The sequence below is a fragment of the Hippoglossus stenolepis genome, chromosome 12 (genome assembly GCF_022539355.2).
Source record: "Hippoglossus stenolepis isolate QCI-W04-F060 chromosome 12, HSTE1.2, whole genome shotgun sequence".
NCBI lineage: Eukaryota > Metazoa > Chordata > Actinopteri > Pleuronectiformes > Pleuronectidae > Hippoglossus > Hippoglossus stenolepis.
In genome coordinates, this window is record NC_061494.1 from 20,871,395 (window position 1) to 20,888,121 (window position 16,727).

Consider the following 16,727-nt stretch of genomic DNA (forward strand, 5'->3'; position numbering starts at 1 on the left):
TTCTGCCTCATGTAGTTGTTGTATGGATGTTTTAGGGGGAACTGTCCCTTTAACCGTGCGGACACACTGCTCATGCTCCGGGCTTCGTGCCGGAGTTTCCCCCCAGACAGGAACCAGCGGAGGACCGGAGCAGACCGGGAGAGCCGCCGCTGCCGCAGCCTCCTCCGCAGATACCGAACCCGGACACAGGACGTCGTTGTCAGGCGGGAGATCAGCGCGCACACCGTCACTGGAGCGTTTCACTTTCTCCGCGGGATTATGGTGGTTGACGTCGCGGGAGCATCATCCGGTCACGGCGGCGTGTTTACATCGGAACCGTGACCACTAAGTTATCTGGAGGACTTGTGGGGACGCGCCGCAGAGCGCGTAGCAGCGGGGTTTATGTCCCGCTGGCTCGGAGCGGATGATCCGGTTGGAGACGCGTTTCCAATCATTTTAAAGTCTGGAGTGTTTCCATCAAAGTTGAATCTCTTTGTCTCGTCCCGCAGCTTCTCGCACGCATCCTGTGGTCGTGCGTAAAACCCGCTCACCTGCGCCTTTCCCCGCAGGCGTCATGGGTGGACCGGTGTGATGACAGTGGAGCATCCAGCTGCGTAAAGTCCCAGTTTGGTCCACTCCTCCGGGGCTGCAGCCTCTCGGAGAACACACACTCCTCTTCCGTCATGGAACACACCGGGGGGATGCACCTCTGCACCTGCACCGGTTCGTCCACGAAGGGCGCGTGGAAAACGTACCTGGGATTCTTTGTGATGCTCCAGCTCCTGCTCCATGCGGAAGCCTCGTCTGTGTCCAAGTCCTGCGATAAGAGCTGCTTCTCAGGGAGGTGCGTCAACGGGAGCTGCGCCTGTGACCACGGATGGGTCGGGGACCGGTGCCAACACTGTCAGGGAAGATTCAAGTAAGTTGTAAACTGAGGTGACCACTTTCCTTCACACTCAGCTGTCTAAATAAACTGTTACACTGGGTTTCAGGGAATAAGAAGACATACTCACCTGTGTCACCAGAATTTATGAGGGGCAGTTAATGCCACAGCAAAAACACTCATGTGCTGCCCTATTAATTATCTGGAAAATGCACCTTTGTCATGTAAAACATCCAGAAGAGGACACCACACACACACACACACACACACACACACACACTGCAGTTAAGTGCCCAAGTTCAACTGTTTCATTTCAAATATGCATGTGAAACACTTTTCTAAATATGACAACATGTAATTTTAATGCCCAGGGAGCGGATTGGTCTGTGGCTGTCTGCAGCTCAGAGTGCAGCAGAGTGACTGCTACACACATGTGCGCACACACACACACACACACACACACACACACACACACACACACACACACACACACACACACTAGTTTATAAAGGTTGGCTGCCTGGAGACGTTCTTTAAAAATAAATTAGGATTCAGAAATTGCACGGCCGATATCCTGCCTCTGCTCTTTTCTGTGGCTCACGTGTGAGAGAGGTTTGTGTGGAGCTGCCATGATTTGCCGGTTTGAAAACCAGGTACAGACTGAATCTGGAAACATTTGGTGAGAAGAACTGTGACGCTGATGATCTTCACTTATCCCTGATTCATTCTTCTAAAAACTCTTGGCACAGAACCGTCCACCACTGATTTAGGTTTGAGTTTCACAAGCGACATGACTCTATGTTTGAGGTAAGTTGCTCCCTTACGTCGCCGCTTCAGTCTATGATTAGCTTTGTTAGCTGAGCCGCAGCTCCTCACATTTCACTGATCCGTGATTATACTTTCCACGACCACAGACAATGTCTCCTCTCTAATTTTGATTCCGAGAGCGTACGTAGTTTTTTTAGAGTCCCTGAATGGAAGCTCTTGTTCTCAGACACGATGTTTACAGTCGACACCGTGACGTTCATGAGACGAGACGCACCACAGCACAGATGTGTTTGTAAATCAGGCTTTTAATTAGATTTTATTACTTAAATCTTAGTAAGTACTACTTTAAATGTGAGGACGAAGCACTGTTGTAACAACAGCTCATGCAAAGTGTTGCATTGTGGGTTGTTTGTAGCTGTCATGCTGCTAGGCTAGCAAGTTTCTTCATGTGCTTTTATAAGCAGTCACATTTGATCAAGCTTTTCAAAATGAAGCGTCTCATCTGCCTCCTGGTGGCTGGCTGCAGGATAGGTCCTGAACCTATATCCTCCATGTTAGCAGATGGGACATGGACAGATCTAAAATATTTAAAGTAGATGTTAAATACATTTTTCTCAAAGATGGTTTCTTGCTTGCTTCATACAGCTGCTGGGGTATAATCTCTGGTCATTAGCTGGTGTTTGTACAACATCAGAGCTGCCCATCACCTCATGGCCTCCAGCTCTCGTCTCTCCAGCTCGTTTGTGCTACTCCACAGCCAGCGAGAGGTTCTTATCACACTGATGTTCAAGTGTTTCTGATAAGTTTTAATTGGTTGTTTTAATGACTTAAAATCAGGCTGAAACGTTGTGATTGACAGCTGAGACCGACTCACGATTGGTGTATCAACAGGACTTCCCTTCCGCGGCTCTGTCCCTGATCACTACCTCGCAGGTTCCAAATAACGTCATCAGTGCAAGATGACTGCGTTTGTGTGCGGGATCATTTGGCTTCATCATACATGGCATAGCCTCGGTATGTCAAAGGTTAACGATGACACTACTGTTGTTTAAAGCGTTGTTTGTTAAAATACTGAAGCTGGTGGACTCTCTGATACGGGTGTGAACTGACTGTTCCTGATGGCTGATGTTATTTGTTTTACTGCCACAGAGGAAAACAAATTTGTGACAAGTGAAAAAAACATGTCGAGATTGTCCTCTGACGTCTTTCCTGCAGAAATGGACCTGGGGACGCCAAGAATGATCAATGTCGGTGATGTCATGTTTGTTAGTTGTTTTTATCCAGCGTGCTGCCATGCATCCATTGGTCTGTGCCCAGAGAGAAGAGAATGACATTCTGCATTTGTGTACTGCATTGCACATTTGATATTTCCTATCCTCCTCTCCAGAGAGCAGCTCTAGTTTTTAGATCCCACTCCTCTCTTCTTCCTCCTCTGTGGCTTAACTCTCCCCTCACACCCTCCGGAGACAACAACTTTACCTTGTCACAATCACATCCTGCACACGTCCGGACGGGGCGACGGCGGCGCTTCAGTCTGGTCTTTTCTCTCTGGAGGATTCTATCGATCCCTCAGTCGATGTGATTGTTGAGCGAGCGGCGACCAGGGCAGGCTGGAGGCTGGACAACAGACAAACAATACCACAGGGAGGAGCTTTTCGTCTTGCGGCTGCCCGGTGGCGAGGTTGTGTCCATTAATACTAAGTAGTTCTTACACACACACACATACACAGTGACATGAAGGCGAGTTCTCTGGAAGAGGTGGAAGAGCTGCGGAGTTCAAATAGACTGTTTGTACAGAACAGATCAATGTCGTCAGCGTACGAGGGAAATGTGAGAATACATTAAGTCTACGATTCTTGATTTTGGTTTGTGTGTAGAGGAAAGGTAACGCAGGGTTGACCTGTTCACTAACTCCTGTTTACGATCCTGGTTTTCTGTTCATCCTCCAGAGAGACTCGCTGATTTCATTTGTTTTCATTCTCCCTGTCGAGCTGGAATCAGGTCTGATGCTGGTAACACTCACGGGAGAGTTGATGGTGCAGAGTCGACCTAAATGGGACTTAGCCGTGGTTCACCATCAGGTCACAAATTGTTGGGGGAAACAAAGATTTGACACAGCAGCAGCAAAGCAGTCGAAGGCTTTTGCAGCGATGGTGTCAAAGAAGGTTCAGTGAAAATCACGTCGTCCATCTTCATTCAGGATCCTGATGTGTCCTGTTGGCTTCGTTTTGGGTATCGACTGTCTAGACCTGTTATATCTTACTTTAATCACATTTTAATCAATGCACGAAATTTGCAATCATCACATGACCTAAATTTGCAATCATAGCACCGTCGTGACTTTGTGGCAAGGACGCTCTCCAAGTTGTAATCATGGAAATCTTCCTCCTGGCCGACATTCCTCATTCATGCCTCGTTCCTATCGAATCTACCTACATTTTTCATCACAGTCACTAAAATAACTCGATGGCAAATTGATTTAGTTGTTGCTGTAAATTGTTCTGGAAAACATTGATTCACTGAATCCGACTGGATCAGAGATACAGATGTTGTGCTAAACATATATAAATTTGGGGAGCAGCGCTGGTTCACACTGTCCCGTCACAGTAAGAGGGTTCCTGGGTTGAATCCCTGTGTCAGCGTTGGTTTTCTCTGGATACTCCACAGTCCAAAGACATGTAGATGGGTTAGTTTAATAGAGACTCTAAATTGTCTGTAGGTGTTCCAGGATGTTCTCTGACTCTCGCCCTTTGCCAGCTGGGATCGGCAGCTCCCTTCGCAAATCATCCAGTGAGTCTGTGAAGTGAACGAGTCTCCATCGACCACTGGTTTTGTGGAAATGCTGCAGTTGAATGAGCTGCTTTACATAAAGGCTTCTTCTCTGTTCTTGTGGCGACATCAGCTGTATCGATGTTGAGCTCAGACCAGAGGCAGCGGAGCAGAGGAAAGGATTCCAGCTTCAATATCACTGCTGTGACTGAAAAAAACAACCTCAATACTAGAGCCTGAGTGGTCACTGGAGTCAGGACACACACAGACACACACAGACACACACACACGCACACATAGTCTCATATCCAATAGAGACAATGGAGCAGATTCTGTTTGTCTATTGATTTAAGGTATATGTGCTCTGTGTCGTTCACAGTCTCACCCTTTGTTTTCCAGTGTCTCTCTATCTTTCTCTCTCTCTTTTCCCTTATTTTGATTTAGCTTGTTGTCACAAACAAAACAAACACACAAGTCGTACAAAGACAAACACACAAAATAAATAGTAATATCCTTTGGCAGCCGGGAAAATGTTTGAACATAAAAGTCGAATTATTTGCCAAATTAAAAAAATGCTCTGATACATGAGGGATTTGATGGACAGAAATAAATAATGATAAAATCAATAACAACTTCACACTTTCTTCAACACTAAATGCAAATTTTAGACATTTTTAAACATTTAAAGGTCAACAAATGTGTTTTTTTCCCTCAATGTCCAAAGTCGTAAAATGTTGCTGCTTCTAAAATGAAAACTGTGCTGCGGTTTTAACTGCTGAGAACATTTCTACGCTCGGTTTATCAGCCCTGTGTGATTTTCTTTCCTGCAGGAGTTTGGGGTAAATTATTATGCGGCTTCACCGACGTTCACAAGTCTTTTTAAGGCGGCGGGGACAAATCCTGCGAGTGCGCGCTGCAGCGAAGTGACACTTTCAGGTGGAAGCTTTTTCATCACAGTGAGCAGGTTACCTGTTTATCCTCAATTAACCTCCCCGCCGCAGAGACGAGGCTATAAAACACTTATAAACCCATGTGACGGCAACTCTGGCAGGTTCAACAGCAACGTGTCTGACGCAGATCATCAAAGTGAATCCACTCACTGAAGAGTTTGGGAGAATAAAGCTCCGCATTAATCTCACTTTGTCTTTTGCATGCTAAGTGCAGGCAGCCGGAAACACTGGAGTCGAGCACAGATGCAGCGAGGGTGATCCTGGAACATGGATGATTTTTGATAAAGGACACAAAAATTTGGTTTTGCAGACTTTCTGATGTGAGGACATACGTGAGCCACATCAACCACAGAGCAGGTTTCTGCTCCTCAGACAACTGGAGCCAACTAATCTTTATTTATCACGCAGCAGCCTGATAAATCAGCTGAGGCGCCTCTGAGCTCCGAGACGAGATGGGGATTAAAAATTTAACACCTCCTAAAGTCAGTTACTGGCATGAAAATAATATTCTACCTTTCTATCCATCAGAAATAAATTCAGAAATACATCAAGTTGAAATTTTTATTTCCCAAATGAGATTATGGTTTCAGATTAAACCCTTGAACTTCACGTCAGATTTAATCTGTCTGCTAATACGCTGAGCACAGTTTGGACGTTATGACTCTGAAATCCTGTTACATGATGTCAGAGCCTGTTTCAGTTCCCTCAGCTCTGCACATCACTTCTGTGAATGAATGAAGGTCATGATGTGTTTCCCCTGATGACGGTAAAGACCGACTCTATAGTGACACGTGAGAACGTGAGTTTAAATCAGGGTTAAAGTTATTTAATCTCACGTCTGCACTGATAAAACCTCATAGATTCCCTGAGGAAATCTCTTTATGTTTAGTTTTTATAGTTTAAAGAAGGTCAGGATGATGAGGTCGTTCTCCTGGATTTGAACCTGCACTCGGAGCCAAAGCCGGTCAAACATCTCGGGGAATAAAAACTTCAGCTGTTCATAATTTAAGGGGGAAATCAGGGCTTTTATTTTGATAAATGCAAAGTGGAGGACTGCCCCCCCAAAAGGGGATATTTCTCTAACCAGGTACAAGCTGCTGCAGACCTGGACTGACCAGAACTGAACCATCAGGGCCGCATGTCAGAGCACAAATGTCCGTGTTAAAGTAAAATATCCTGAGAATTCACAGAATTCACGTATCTCAGGATGAAAAAGAGGAGCCACAGAAGACACAGAACAAGACGTTGGCTTGGAAACTACTGATGCTGATGTCGAACCCAAAACAACACAGACCCTCCTCTTACCATTGGAAAACCTCCCCCCTCCCTTCAAACAACGTTTTTATGAGAGAAAATACCAGAAGACTCAGGCGACAGAACCTTGATACTGTGATGTCTCCAAACGCTCTCGGTGTTTTTACAGTTAATGTCATAAACGTGCAGGTCGAAGACGTGAAGAGATGTGAAAAACAAACCTGCGGCTGTGTGAAGAGAAAGAAGCCGTTCAAGGACACAACGAGCTGCTGAGTGTGTCTGTCGAGCTGAGGAGACAGAACAGAGTGATTCTCCGACATCAGAGTCATCATCTGCTGACGTGTGTGTGTGTGTGTGTGTGTGTGTGTGTGTGTGTGTGTGTGTGTGTGTGTGTGTGTGTGTGTGTGTGTGTGTGTGTGTGTGTGTGTGTGTGTGTGTGTGTGTGTGATTACTCTAAAGCCTCAGGCTGTGTGCGGCGATGATGACACAGCTTGTGAATTGAAGTTGCCACCGTTCTGTGCTGAGTTGCAGAGTGTGTTTGCGTATGTGTGTGTGTGTGTCTGTGTGTGTCTGCGAGAAAGCATGTGAATGTTTGGGAGGGCGGCGCATTGGACGGCCATCTGTTCAGTGTGAGTTAATCCTGCTATGATGAGAGTGAAGCAAGGGCAACAACCTCACACACAAACACACACACACACACACACACACACACACACACACACACACACACACACACACACACACACACACACACACACACACACAGTTTGATATACATGAATCATTTCACCTCCGGCCTCCACGTTGCCTGAGGCTGCTGTGGTTTCAGAGAAGAGATGAGAAAGGTCTGTTCTTGTGACATCATCATCGTGGGACGGTGACAGAGTCCGATTGAAACCGTTCATCTGACATGACGGCTCCCAAAAGTGAAGCCAAATCATCCGGGATGCCCCCTGGTGGCTGACTGCAAAATCAAATATTAAAAACCAAAAATATTTTTAAAAGTAGACGTTAAATAAATGTTTGTTAAAGATGGTTTCTGTACTTTTCAGTAGTTCTTATCACACTGATGTTTGTTCAAGAGTTTGTGTCTTTATTAACAGTCTGGAAAATAATCGTCCAGTTCTTCAGATCAAATTTTATCTGTGGTAAACTGTCTCACTGCATTAATGAAATGATCAGGACATCGTCAGGAAGTTAACAGATTGGATTATTAATTATTTTTCAGGCTATAATGACAAACGTTTGCTCAAAGTCCAGCTTTCTAAAATATGGGAATTCAGTTTTTCTGGCAATCGATTGGGTCTTCATTTCGACAGTGAGCAGATCAACTTTATAAAACGTCTCTTTTCCACCACTTGTCCATGTTGCTGTAGATTATGATTGAGCAGAGTCTGTTCCCGAAGAGACGCCTGTTGGAGGCCCCCAGGGGCCCCTCGTGGACAGACCTCATCTCTCAGACTTCCCGGGAACACGCCTGTTGAGTCCTTGAGTCTGCGAGAGCTGAGATTCAGTCGCACTCAGAGGATCGATAGTCATTTGGCTGTGTGTGTGTGTGTGTGTGTGTGTGTGTGTGTGTGTGTGTGTGTGTGTGTGTGTGTGTGTGTGTGTGTGTGTGTGTGTGTGTGTGTGTGTGTGTGTGTGTCTGTGTACAGTCAGATACACTCACCATTTACTTCATCAGTTGTACACTAATCAGATCTGTGTCTGTTGCAGTCTCCCTCCATCACAGGACAATTAGTGAAGTGTCGACTTCTTCAATAAGATCATAACAGAACTTTTCTCTCCGCAGTTTGATTTTAAAACATTTTCTGTGCAGCTGAAGGTTTCCTGCACTTTGCCTGTTGAATATAAACTGATATGTCTGATAGTTAGTGTTTGTGCCGACTCCTGTTCATCCATGAACATGTACTAAAGCTGAAGTGAGAGAAATATGCAGGTTTATTATCCTTGTCGTGTGTGTGTGTGTGTGTGTGTGTGTGTGTGTGTGTGTGTGTGTGTGTGTGTGTGTGTGTGTGTGTGTGTGTGTGTGTGTGTGTGTGTGTCCTTTGCTCTAATGAGTTTGGATAGAGACATGAGAACAGAGAGAGTGAACAAGAAAATAAACAAGAGAGAAAGGTCTGTTATGATCCAGACCACACACACACACACACACACACGCACACACACACGCACACACACACACACACACACACACACACACACACACACACACACACACACACACACACACACACACACCATCCACCCACAAAAAGCCTCATCCCCCTCTTGCTTCCAAACTGTGTTGTCACACAAATGATATCATCACTAAAGCATTTGCTCGCTCTGGTTCTGGTTCCTTTTGTGTTTTCGTGTGTGTGTGTGTGTGTGTGTGTGTGTGTGTGTGTGTGTGTGTGTGTGTGTGTGTGTTGGTTGTATACATGTGCACGTGCTGGGTGGGTGTGTCCACAGCGAGTGTTGGACCTGGATTATTTGTGTTCGTGTCTGGTTGTTTTTCCATGTTCTCTTGTAACTCTCAGTAAAAATAAAGTCAGACACACACACACACACACACACACACACACACACACACACACACACACACACACACACACACACACACACACACACACACACACACACACACACACACACCTGGTGATAACAGCGTCTGGGCCTGAGGGCGAACAGTCATTTCGTCACGTCCCGTCACTTTCTGCCAGGTGGTCAGAGCCTCATTTTCAGTGCAGCTGAGCTCGGCATCACCTGCGGCTGTTATTGTGCTCGGCTCCGTCTATTTTCCACCTGTTTTTGTGGCACTTGAAAACATGACAACAACACAACACACAGCCCGATTACATCCTGATGCCCCGATAAGATGCTTCACCTCGTACTGTGTGTGCATCGCTGTCAGCCAGAGGAAACACACACACGTAGAAATAAGCTGTAATGCTAAAGGTGGAAGAAGAAAATGAAAATCACATCCACATGCTTTTTGATTGTCGGGGTAAATCACGACATAAAGCTGTTTTCAGACCTGCACTGAAGTTCTGACTCTTTCCTGAAATGTTCTGGAACGGCTGTTATTAGATCTGAGTGACCACATCACACACAAACAAACACAATGATGCCAATCGATTAGAAAACTGTGCCGCACGCTGCTAAAGAAGCAGTTCAGTTCCCATGAGTCCCATATTTCTGATCTAGAAAGAGGCCTTGTTGTCCTGAGCGCCTCCCTGATTCGTTTTTTCTGCATCCAAACTTGAATCAGACTGACCTTCGACCCCACTACACGGTTCACTGCTCCGCTGGTGCCTCTGTCAGGTCAGCCGTGGAGAAGAATGGACGAGGAAGACAAACATTTCTGTGTGACCGATTTTTTCTCTTCTGGGGGGATTATGTAACTGTGCTCTCCCACCTCACCGGGGCATGGGGGAGAGAAACGGGATTTACATTTCCAACGTACAGTAATCTGTAGCATCCTCGTTAGCGGCGCATAATGTTTTATGTAATGCTCTTCATCGTACGCTCTTCCTCACTATGTGTCATTATCATCGGAACAAAAGCAACTTTGTGTGAGCTGTAGGTTTAGTTTATGTTCTGAATGCTGGTGTGAATGTGTGTCAGGGAGCACTCAGGGCTTAGCAGGCCTACGTTGGGTGTGGTGTGGGGATTTTGTGTGTGTGCATGTGTGTGCATGGATGTGTGCCAAGTACAGGAAACCATCCCATAATATGACAGAGAGGCTGACAACATGGGATAGTGATTGCAGTTGGCATGGCGACGCTCTGCAGCCCTGCTACACACAATAATGTTTTAATGCGGACCACATGTGATGGGGCTTAGCATAGGGGCGGACACACACACACACACACACACACACACACACACACACACACACACACACACACACACATTCCTTCTTCACCAGCAGGCTGTTGGATTATGTCAATGAGACAAAAATATAAAAACAAACAAAATAGAAATACAAAGGTGTTTCGGAGTAAAAGAGCAAAACACTGACTTTTAAAAATTTACTTTTAAAAATCCATCAAGAGGGGAAACATGATTGGTTCTGATTCTCCAGTCAGAGAATGGGTTTGAACCAACACTGCACAACTGGCACCTTTCTGCGGCAAACTAATGCTCCACATTGCACTGGGAGTCCGTCTGTCTCTCATCTGGGTGTTGGATTTCAAAATTCACCAGGGGATTGAACCCACACCCTCGAAAAGTTTCTAAAACACTCTCCTAACACCCGGAGCCGTTTGGGCCGTCACCTCTGAGATGCATTTCTTTCGGTCTGAGGTGGAGAACCAGCCTCCAGGCGGAATATGACCCATGACACTGTTTGAAGTGGCAGTTATGAAGAAATATCATGAAACAGAAGAGTAACATGTCAGGTCATGGCTGTGGCTGTGCCTCAGGAGGTAGAGAGGGTTGTCCACTAACTAGAAGGTCGGTGGTTTGATCCCCAGCACCTTCAGATGAACGGATGAACGTGACTGTAGAGCGCTTTGAGTTCGTTTACTATTCACGGTCAGGGTGAAGGAAACCAACATGTAGCTGTTACACGTCATTGTTCACGAGCTTCAAGTCGATGCAGAGTGTTGGACTTTCCAAGAGAAATTGACAAAACATAATTTTTCTGTAGTAAAAGAGAAATGAGAGAAGTTTGCCTCCTTTGTTCTGAAGTGCTCGCGGTGGTGAAAAAGATCTGGAACCGTCGTTACATGGGCTCAAAACAGTTGAAACGACAAAAAACGTTCCCCGCCTATTTCCTCAGTGAACCTATTAGGGATCAAACCCACGTCCTCAATGTTTGTCAGAGCCTCTGAGTGTTTACTGGACTTAAGAATTCAGCACAGCACCTGAGGATTATACCAGGATTTCAAACATTGAAAATGCTCCTAACACCCGCAGCTGTTTTGACCGTTTGACGCACCCGAGCGAAATTTATTTTGCATCACAGCGACTGAACGTCCTCCGACCTCCGGTGAGACAGAGGCAGGCGGTTAAGTTATGGAAGGTAATGAGGTGGAAGAGTTTTGTGAGTGTGTCGGCTGTGGCTCGGTGTCGACACTCGGCCACGGGACCCGAACTGGCTCCGAAAATTAGAGAAGTGGAAAGAAGAAGAGGGGGAAAGGGATGGGGAAGATGAAAAGCAGAAGAAGAAAGAGTCTGAGAAAAGGTGAGAAACCGGCCGTCCTCCTCCGCTATCACACACAGCAGCTGCATATCGATGCAGACATCCATACACATGAGATGACTTTACCCGTCTGCCTCAGTGGGATGTGAAAGTCATATTCAAATAGTCCTCCTCCTCGTGTTTGAGTAAACAGCTGCTCCTCCTCCCTCATCTCCATCCTCCTCTCTCCTTCCTCTGCTCCTCATCTCGATGGGAACGTGTGGCTTTTTTCAACGATTCATTAAACAAACGCTCTTTGGATAAAGTTAAGGCTCTAGATGGAGTTTGGGTTCGTAACAAGCAACTTTCTCCGGATGCTTTCCTGACAGAGACGAGGTCACAGTTACATGATTTGCAGTGAGCGGGGAAACAAGCTAAATATCAGAGGGAGAATTTGTATATGAGCATCGCTGCTTCTGTGGAGTAAAATGTTTCCGAAGCGTCAGTTTGTCTTGAAGAGTCATTGAGAAGCTGATAATTGACTTAGTAGAAGATATTTAAAAAACACAATGGACACAGTGAGTAATTTCTCGTTGAAATCTAATTTTAATCTCCGGCCTGCGACATAAAAATACGTCTTAACTCGACAATCAATAATATACTCATTATCAATAGAAGTAATACTATAGCAGCATATAACACAATATGTAAATGTGCAACATGAACTGAACCTTCCTTCCCTCCTCCCCTCTTCCATTTCCTCTCCTTTTCTCTTCCACTTCCATTTTTCCTCTTCTCGTTTTATCCATTTGATGATATGCTTTCCTCTTTTCTTTCTCCTCTCCTTCTTTCACCCCTTTGTCTTTCTTTTACTCTCCTCTCCTCTTCTCTTCCTTTACTGCCTCTTGTTTGCTCCTGTTCTGTTTAGATGTGCCATGTTCCCATTAGCTTCGTTTTGACCTTATTTGAGGTGCAGGAGCCATGTGAGGTTTGTGTGTGTGTGTTTGTGTGTGTGAGTGAGTGAGAGAGCAGGAAAGAGAGAGAGAGAGATGTTGGTGGGGGCTGGCGATGAATGATGTGCTGGTGTGAAAGCCATTGGACCGCGACTATACTGTAGGTGATAGAGACCCAGTAACATCAATCACACACACACACACACACACACACACACACACACACACACACACACACACACACACACACACACACACACACACACACACACACACACACACACACACACACACACACACACACACAATCTCTCTCTGCCCTCGTTATTCCCAGTAGTCTGGCTTTTCTTGATTTTTAATAAAGGATATCTGCAGAGAAGGTCAAGGTTATTCAATTGTTGGTCATTCATCTCCTCTTTGTGCTCTCCCTCAGCACACACAGACGCACACACAGATGCACACATGCACGCACGCACACACACATACACACACACAGATGCATGAATGCACACACACACATCAGGGATCTCTCAATCTTCACTAGTGGCCCTGGCTCTGTGACTCCTGCATCAATGCGAGTTTGTGTGTGTGTTTGTGTGTGTGTGTTTGTGTGTGCGTGTGTGTGTGTGCGTGTTTGTGTGTGCGTGCTTGTCGGTGTGAACAATGCAGCCGTCCTTTTTCAATTGTCTGCTTATCCATCACCTCCTTTATGTAGTCGTGCCGCTGTGTTCAGTGCATTTTATCACAGATCGCATCACTTCCTGTTTTATCAGGAGACAGTTCGGACTCCACCCAAACACAAATGGAAACTGGATGAAGGGCGAGCGGTGACAATAGTGCGACCGTGCACGTACAGTAACGTATGGATTAAACGATGAAGTATCAACCCACCATCACCCACTGGTTTGTGAGCCGCTGTTTTGAAGTAGTGTTGTAGTACAAGTACAAGTAAGAAGAATATATATATTTTATAATTCCATACGACATATGTCGAGAATCGTTCATCTAATCAGCTTCACACTTGTCATGTGTATCTTTAAAGGTAGAATTTAGTTCGTTCGGACACATGATACTTTCAATATTAGTACATTTTGAATACTTTTTGTGTTTTGTTGAAATCTGTTCGGTCAGTTTTTTGTGTTGCAGATGATCAGATTTTGGCCTCAATTTCTTTTTAAGTAGATTTTTCTGTTATAAGAGTGAGACCGACGTGTGCACGACTGTTTGGCCTTGGCGGAGGTGTGCGCTCCACTAAGTGCTATTCTAGTATTTTCTAAAATAAATCATTTAATACATGCTTTTAAATCATGTTTGCTGAAGGCAGGGCCCCTCAAACAAAGTTAAAACATGCACAGGATGAAAAATGAAGTGTATTTCTTTCTTCATAGTTTAACAGGAGATACTCGACTCTCAGCTGAAAGGAAAAACATCTTTGATCAACCCCCTCTCTTCTTCTTCATCTCTTTTTGTTGACGCGATAACAGCAGAAGTCCAACTGATACACGAACTCTTTGTACCTGAGCGGCTCGTGTTTTTTGAAATGCAACGTGACGGGCAGATCGGTGATAGCAGCTCCTTTAATCTGCCGTATTAATGGATTCAGATGAGAGAAGCAGCCTCTTCTTTCCCTTCAGATGAACAGATCAGTGCTGGGGAGCGTCGCCAGGCTGCAGCAGCAGAGCCAGAGAGTCACAGGAGATTTCAACTTATTAAGGAGGGTTCGACCGGCCTGAGAGCGAATTCCAGTGTTTTACATTGTTGTGAATTTTACTGGATCCTTTTGAACGAGTCGCTGCCATGTGCTTTGTTTCTAAATATGGTCATCTAAGACGATATAGCAGAGGAGTGGTGTTATTCTTGGGTGAATTTCAAGCATGTGTGTGTGTGTGTGTGAGAGGAGATTTTTGTGAAGTGAAGTCACTCCTGGACTTCACGGTGAAGTTTGAGAGGCGGGACGCAGAGTGAAGGTTAAGACCAAATGAAAACACGTTGGTGGAAGTTCACGGCTCGTGGCGGTTGTTGTGTTTCTCTCTCTCGTATGAATGTGTCTGACTCAGTGAAAAACTGCATCGCTGTAGCTGAGGAGACGGAGAAGGAAAATCAATGCAGTCCGGCCCTGTTTTCATGCTTCCTGTGAAACGCTGTGACCTGCAGCTTCGATAACTTAATTTTCCTCTTTTGTCTCAGGGAGGAGGGGGGGGGAGTCTTCCTCTGTTGAGCTCTGTAATTCAGTGAGGGAGGGGGCGAGTCAGTGTCACTGCTCAGTCTGGACACGTCACCGCTGTTGCTCCTTAAAAGCCAAGACCGGTGTAATTTGATTTTCTGACTGTTGCCATTAAAGCCCATTAAATCCTAAATCCTGCTCTCTGGGACACCGTGGAGCAGAAGTCCAGCCCCGTCACCGAGTTAACCTCGAGCCGGTGGGCAAAGCCTCCTGGGAGAAGTAGTCTTTGAATGCCAATGAGATACGAGGGAGTTCCAGCCTGACGAGGAAAATCCCTCATCTTCTCTCTTGCAACAAAACCTCGTCGCTGAAGCTTTTTTTCAGACACAAACTCTTGAAAACTTCCGGATAATTGGGTCTGGACATTCTCCGGAATTTGTCTTTTGTTAATCTATCACTGGAAATTGGGATCATCTTTATCTTGTCTTAAGAAGAAGAGGATGTTTTGTGTTTTCCCGTTATCGGTGCACGTGACAGCAGGTGACAGTAGAGTAAGAGCCGGGCTGAGGCTTGACGCTCGGCCTTCGGTGGGAGCGACAGAGAAACTGAAAGAGGAGATTTGTCCCTACGCCACCTGACGCTGCGAGGATCCGTCTCTCTTTCTCTCCCCGTGTCTCTATCCACCCATCTCACGCTCTTTCCATCCATTTGTCTGTCTATCCCTCGTGCATCTGTCTTCTGTACACCATCAATTATTCACCCGCAGCAGATGAATATTTCAAAGGGTGCTGGACTCTCTTCCTCCATACCTCATCCCGTCGTCCCCGTCTCTCTTTTATCTCTTTGCTCTCTCTCGTCTTCTTCATCCTCCTTTTCTCTCACCTTTCGATTCCGTGCCTCCTCATCCTCGGCCACCTTCACCCTCTCATGCTTCTCTGTGGAATCTGTTAAAGATGTGACTTTGGCCTCATACTGCAAACTCGTCTCCACTCACTATTTATAACCTGTGTGTGTGTGTGTGTGTGTGTGTGTGTGTGTGTGTGTGTGTGTGTGTGTGTGTGTGTGTGTGTGTGTGTGTGTGTGTGTGTGTGTGTGTGTGTGTGTGTGTGTGCGTCTGATGCCTGCATAAGGTATAAGTGTGTCTTACCCTCTCCTCCCTTGCCAGGCTGTTTTATTGGGGGGGTTTAATGGGCGAGGCGTTGGGGTTTGTTGGGGCTGCAGGAGGCCGCTCCAGTCGGCTCCTCATTAAGAATGAATGGAATCTACCTTCCGTATGTTTTCATAGACAGACTGAGCCTCGCTGCATTTTCACCCTCACAGAGTTTTTCACTTAACCAAGAAAACCCGGCAGGGGAGCCACACCGAGGCGTTGTCCCAATTTCACTTCAGTGGGAAGGATAAAGATGTTCTGATTCCGACAGCAGCATCAGAAATGCCTCCGATAATCCATGCACCAATCACATACCACATCTTTAAAGTAAATTCATCTTACCCGGATAAAACTGCAATTTTCTTTCTCTTTCAAAGAGAAACAAAACAGCTGTACTGCCACTGGCCAGCACGTTTTATAGAGCAATGAAGAACAGTCCCACAATTAAAAAAGACAGAGTACCATATGCAATACTTCAGTTTCAACTATAGTGTTGCTAATTACAACAACAACAATTCCTATCTGCAAACTAAAAGTATTAGTCAAACTAATTCTGAAGAACAATTTCTTCAAATTGTCGACACAAGGTATTTAGTAGATAAACGTTTCTTCATATATTCAAATGCAGAAACAACTATTATCATATCTTCATCACATTCTTTCTGATGCCTGCTCCTAATATTCATCTGCACTGTATTTATAAACCTACATTTCTAAACAGCTGCTTCTGCTTCTCTGGTTTTCCAG

General features: G+C 45.5%; 1 protein-coding gene across 2 annotated transcripts in view; it reads left to right on the forward strand.

Annotated features, from left to right (window-relative positions):
• Positions 1 to 16,727, forward strand: part of atrnl1a (attractin-like 1a) — a 176,279-nt gene continuing 159,552 nt past the window's right edge. For both annotated transcript variants that reach the window (XM_035173062.2, XM_035173063.2), the window contains exon 1: positions 1 to 898. In XM_035173062.2, coding sequence (XP_035028953.2) covers positions 663 to 898 — 236 coding nt within the window. In that variant the 5' untranslated portion in view covers positions 1 to 662. The remainder of the gene's footprint in view (positions 899 to 16,727) is intronic.